This window comes from Nanorana parkeri, unplaced genomic scaffold (genome assembly GCF_000935625.1).
Source record: "Nanorana parkeri isolate BGI_ZX_2015 unplaced genomic scaffold, ASM93562v1 scaffold3151, whole genome shotgun sequence".
Lineage (NCBI taxonomy): Eukaryota > Metazoa > Chordata > Amphibia > Anura > Dicroglossidae > Nanorana > Nanorana parkeri.
Window position 1 is genome coordinate 56,757 of NW_017309419.1, and position 5,864 is coordinate 62,620.

A 5,864-nucleotide genomic window follows, 5' to 3' on the forward strand; every position below is an offset into this window, starting at 1 on the left:
TACATTTATATAACTAATGACACTTCATCTATTATTGGTGGTCAGTACACGAGGTCAGCAGGAGACCCAGATATGACCGTGTACTACCGTCTGTTACTTCCTTTCCATTCTGTAGCCGTGTTTGTGGCCTCAGACAACTTCCAGGCTGACAATCGGGTTGAAGGTTTCAGTTCCTCTCATTATAGTAAGTTGGTTCCATTTCCATCTCTGTACGATCCCTTCTCCTCCTCCTCTCACTCCCATTCATCTTCCTCAGGTCATTGACCATACAGATGAGGAGAACCGTGTAGAGGACACAGACCGCACCGTGTGACAGGAGGTGACCCCAACGTGACGGAATTCCTGGAGATAAAATACGGAGACACCATGACAGAGTTATACAGAACAACAACATCACATATCAGACCGTCAGATCATTCAGGAGGAAATGTATCAGGAAAGTCACACATGATACAGATGTCGCTGGTCCGAGATCATTCAGTAACATGGAGGATAGAAGGAGATTATCATCACACAAGGACAGCGGGCCGGGTGAGGACACATGACCATCTGTCAGGGTACCGTGTGCGGGTGTCCCATAACACATGCAGGTACCCGCACGGGAGGACCAAAATGCGTGACCACACCAGAAACTGCCACCGAGCTTATATACTGTTTATTATACACACCAAAACATAACACAAGTAACCACAAACAAGTCATAGTAACTAACTAAATGTAAACACAAGAACATACAAAAGCTAACAAGGCAAGTAAACCCGGGGAGCATAGAACCACAAGGGGGGTCAAGGAGGTAACAGGACTCAGGAAATTGCGACAATACTGCGCCAAAGTCCTGACTGCAGGGACGGATTAAATACCCTCCCAGGTAGCACCAGGTGGTGAATAATCGCTGACAGCTGAGAGACACCTGCAGGTGAGCACTGGAGTTGCAGGACCTGGTTCCAGGGCCACCTGGAGGTGCTCTGGTCCCTGACACCATCTGAGAGAGTCACCAATCATATGAATAAACACTTCCACAATGTCTATGACCCCCTGTGAGGGTGGGGGGATGGGGATCACAGCTTCTTTATAAGATCTACTGACCTCATACCGGGATGTTTAATGGTCCTGGAATGGGAAGAATTACCAGGCGTTGTGTTCTTGGCACCTGGAATCCTAATTCTGCTGGTTTCCCTGAGTCTGGGGGATTGATTGCTTTCCCCTGTTGCTGGGTTGGGACTTCAGCATACAGTGAGGGAGGATCCATCCTCAGACTCTGACCAATCCCTGAGGAGGATGACTCAGAGGTATGGCTGGAGGAAGGTGGTAAAAGGTTCGGGGACACCTTCCAGAACTCTCTCTCTCTCCCCTGGGTCCCTCCCTGGGAGGAGGTCTGTGTGATACAGGATGCCTGGCCTAGGCCTCAGCATGTGACAGATGCTTGGGGCCCAGGGACCTTAAATGCTACTGAAAGGAACCTGATGGAAGCCGGGCTGGGAGGTGGAATCTGCTTATTGAGGAGTGTCGCAGAGGAGCTGGTAAGAGCTACCGTCTGGAGCCCTGTAAGAGATCCCTCACCCTAATCTCAGGTACTATACAGAAGAGAAGCCAGCGGGTGCACTACATGTCCAGAGACAGTTCTCCTTCAAGTCCTGGACTATTCCTGGTTGTTCTCTGGTGCTACTTCATATTACAGGTCGCTCTCACAGGACCGTGGTGAATGTGGGTAAGGACAGGGAGCAGACTGAGAGTATGAGAAAATACAGAAGTAAAGTTTTATTGTGGGGAAGGACAAGAAGTAGAGTGTGATCATGGGGAAGGACAGGAAGCAGTCAGTGAGTGTGAGGAAGGAGAGGGAATAGACTATAAGTGTGGGAACTACTGATCACCAGAGGAGCTGATTGGTGGCTTCCCGACACATCCAGCTACAGAGCGGAGGAAAGGAGCAGAGTGCGAGGAATTGTGCTAAACGTGGGATTTCCCCTCAAATATTGGAATCAGCGGCTCTCATCCCTTCCTAATAACAAATCACCGGAGATAAATGGATTGTCAGCAGAATACTTCAAAGCCTTCACAGGCAATTTGATGTCTTACTTAATAATAAGGCTGCGTCCCCGTCGTCTTCTCAAAGGAAATGTTGCCGACAACCATAGCTACCCGACCAAAACCAGGTAATGAGCCCGAATATCAGACCCGAGTCACATATTCATACATTTTACTGAACCCGCTCCTTACTATTACTCTGAACTCCTTAGTTTCTGATCAAGTAAGCTTTGTCAATGGTAGACCGGCTTCAGGCAGCACCTTATGTATCATAAATCTAATTACACTATATTGCCATAATTATTGGGCCCCTCCCCCTCCAAATCATGTGATTCAGGTGTTCCAATCCCCTCCATGGCCCCCGGTGTATAGGACGAGGCACCTCGGCGTGCAGACGCTTCTACAGACATCGGTGAGAGAACGGGTCGCTCTCAGGAGCTCAGTGACTACAAGCGCGGTGCCGTGATAGGTTGTCACCTGCGCAATAAGTCCGTCCGTGACATTTCCCGGCTACTAAATATTCCGCCGCGGTCGCCTGTTACTGGGATTATAACAAAGTGGAAGCGACCGGGAACAGCAGCAACTCAGCCAGGAAGTGGTCGGCCACGTCACATGACAGAGCGGGGTCAGCGCATGCTGAAGTGCGCAGAAGTCGCCAACTGTCTGCAGAGCCAATAGCTACAGACCTCCAAACTCCATGCGGCCGTCAGATTGGCGCAACAACAGTGCGTAGAGAGCTTCATGGAACGGGTTTCCATGGCCGAGCAGCTGCATCCAAGCCGCACATCACCAAGTGCAATGCAAAGCGTGGGATGCCGCGGTGTAACGCGCACCGCCACTGGACTCTAGAGAAGAGGAGGCGTGGTCTCTGGAGGGACCAATCACGCTTCTCTGTCTGGCAATGGGCGTGTCTGGGTTTGGCGGTTGCCAGGAGAACGGTACTTGCCTGACTGCATTGTGCCAAGTGTAAAGTTTGGTGGAGGGGGGTCCTTGGGTGAGAATTGGTCAAGAGCCCCCCCCTCATCATCTGAGCCCCTCATATAAGTTTGAGACACCCGCACCCATAACTCTCATGCTACATCACTAACCCAGTCCAAATTTTAAGAAGAACCGTTCCGCCCGCCTATTCATTGGAATATAGTGAGGCCTTCACATTATGTTTCATCAGTTGTTATAAACACATTCCGCCTTTCTGCAAAATGTGCAACCGAACAAGACTAAACAGAACTGATATGCAAATTCTGACTTTTGGTTAAAAGTCAGCAGCCAAGCCTTCACCTCCATCTCTACCCACCCCCCTGGCCACTGACATATGCAGGGAGCAGTGACATGGGAGTATCACAGGAAGGACAAAGGGTTCTTTGAGGCGTGGGCTGGCAGGCTGGCTTCACCTTCTCTGTGTTGTGTAATAGGCAAGATGGCGGCACCCAGTGGGGGAATAATGAGATTTGAGTTCTTTATATATGAATAGTTTATGTTTCACATCTCTTTCTGTAAATGTTGACAAAGGAAAAGGTTACTTTATACCTCATCTAGGGACAATAACTCCCTCCCCCATCCCCCCTCCAACCCATCCGGCATGTTTTTAATTTTTCCTTACCTTGTGGACCATGTTATAGTCATCCAAGTCCGTCACTCAGGCCCCTCCCCTGTGCCATTTCCGGGTGCAGGAGACCGCTAATCCGGCACTGCAGCACCTGACAATTCCCTCGCACTGAAATCACTTCTCTTCTGGATCCTGATAGGACCCCACCACTGGAAGCCAATAGGAAGTGTCCATGTGATGCAGGCAGTGGTGTGGACCCCCATAGAAGGACCCCACCTTCCCGGAGAGAGGACTTGGGATTGGAGTGTCAGGTGACCACGGCTTTAGGTTCGTGCCAGTTTGGGATTTTTTCCCCGAGATTTTTTTTTTTTTACCTCAACCCAAAACCCAACCAAACCATAACACGAAAACCTAATTCAATCCTAACCTTCCAAGCAGAGATGACACAGCCCCGGTGCTGTATTATAATGATGAGGAACACCACACTGGTATATACAGAGGTAAAGGACACACGTCACTCACCTGGACAAGGCTCACGGATCTCATTGGTGGATCTCTCACCGATATTGTTCTTCACCAAGCAGCTGATGTTCCAGGAATCGGGAGGTGACACCGGAGGCACAGTGACACGGACTGTCCGCTCTGAACTGGTGACGTTATATCCCTCCGATCCTCCAATCACAGTCAGGAAGATGGAGAGGTCAGTCCCCTTCTCCACCCTACAGGAGATCTCAGAGCTGCCATTGTGGAGACACGTCACTTCCAGGACCGGATCCGATACCGGAACTGAGACACACAGAGAGGGGGAGATGTCAGTGTCTGTGTCAGGAACTGAATTAAGGTTTCTTACCCCAAATACTGAATAAGACCCATCTAGAGACAGATCAACCGGCCAGACCAAACTGGAAGTGGCAGATCTCAGGGATCCACGGAGGCCGGATGTTCAGTTCCAACCAATCAGTGATACAAAACACAAAAATTCCCCAGCCCCAACCTGCCAGCCGGCCTGCAACCAAACAAGTAGCCCTGTCAACAGTATGCGTTAAAATCAGAGGTTTTAGTTGCACAAACTTTTGGCCAAAAATATGTAGAAGCCGCACTGCCGCGCCAAGGCACCTCTGCAAAGTGTGGTCCTAACTCTATGTATGAGCAGATCACATCCACCCTGCAGAGGGTCCGAGCCGGCTCTCCGTACCACTCAGTGATGTCCAAGCTACGTCATGATGGCACAGATCACCCATAAGGCCGTGCAGTGGCGGAACTACCGCCGGTGCGGGCGGTGCCGCCGCACCGGGGCCTGAGCCTACGGGGGGCCCAGTATCTATTCAAACACGGCCGCTGGTTACCATCGCATCGGTATGCGGCGGGCCCCCCATCTCTGCGCCGGGAGTGATCACATTGCCTGAAGATGGACTATGTAACCGATCAATATGAGTGCTGGTGATTTCTACTTTCCACTGTGTGTTGCACGGCGCCATCCGTGATTGTCACTGCGCGCACCACTACAAGTACTAGGGCCGGGAGCGCTGCAAGGAATGCAGAGGGACTTACTACTTTCTATGTAACGGATCCGACATTCCCAAATCCGACATCATCCCATTATTATTATTATTATTATTATATCCGAGTCCTTTGTGTTAGGATGTAAATATAAATCTCTGGACCGGTCTCTCTCTCCCACTCACCTGTACAGGAGATATTGATAGATGTGCTGAGATTATTGATCTGATTGGTGACATCACAGCGGAGGGTTCCGGAGACCGGAGGGGGAAGAGTTACCCAGATCTCTCTGGAGACGGATCTTCCATCCAATCTCCAGGAATAACGGGGATCTGATCCTCTCACTGAACAGACGGCCTCTGCACTGCCATCCGGGAGACAGGAGGAGCTCACAGCGATGTCGGAGAGGGGGACTGGGGGGGACACAATTCAAGGATATGATTGGTCAGAGCAATGACATAGAAACTCAGACTTATCACAATGGTCATATGGAAATACGGAGGCTTCCAGTGGTACCCTCTCCTCCTGACAGCGCCAGTTACCTGGTTGTCATGCCGATCCTCTGACCACACTAAACACTGACAGGAAATGAATATGTTGCTTGGGATCTCTGACTTTGCTCTGACTTCACTTGATGCATGCTTGTTCTGGAGCAGAGATAAACTAACACTAGAGACAACCAGGAAAGTATCATCAGCAGTGAAGTCCCCGGTATTCCTAACCATTGCCCAAAATATTATACTTTGCCTTGTCTCAGCCTGGGGCATGTGCTGAAGGCCCCAGGATTTTAGCT

General features: G+C 50.2%; 1 protein-coding gene across 1 annotated transcript; it reads right to left on the reverse strand.

Moving 5' to 3' along the window:
* Positions 1-63: 63 nt before the first annotated feature.
* LOC108802822 lies at positions 64-5,484 on the reverse strand (the record flags this gene model as incomplete). Its single annotated transcript, XM_018574674.1, has 3 exons — positions 64-342; positions 4,094-4,357; positions 5,257-5,484. Coding segments are annotated over 3 exons (668 nt in total), but the record flags the coding sequence as incomplete, so codon positions are not given.
* Positions 5,485-5,864: the final 380 nt, after the last annotated feature.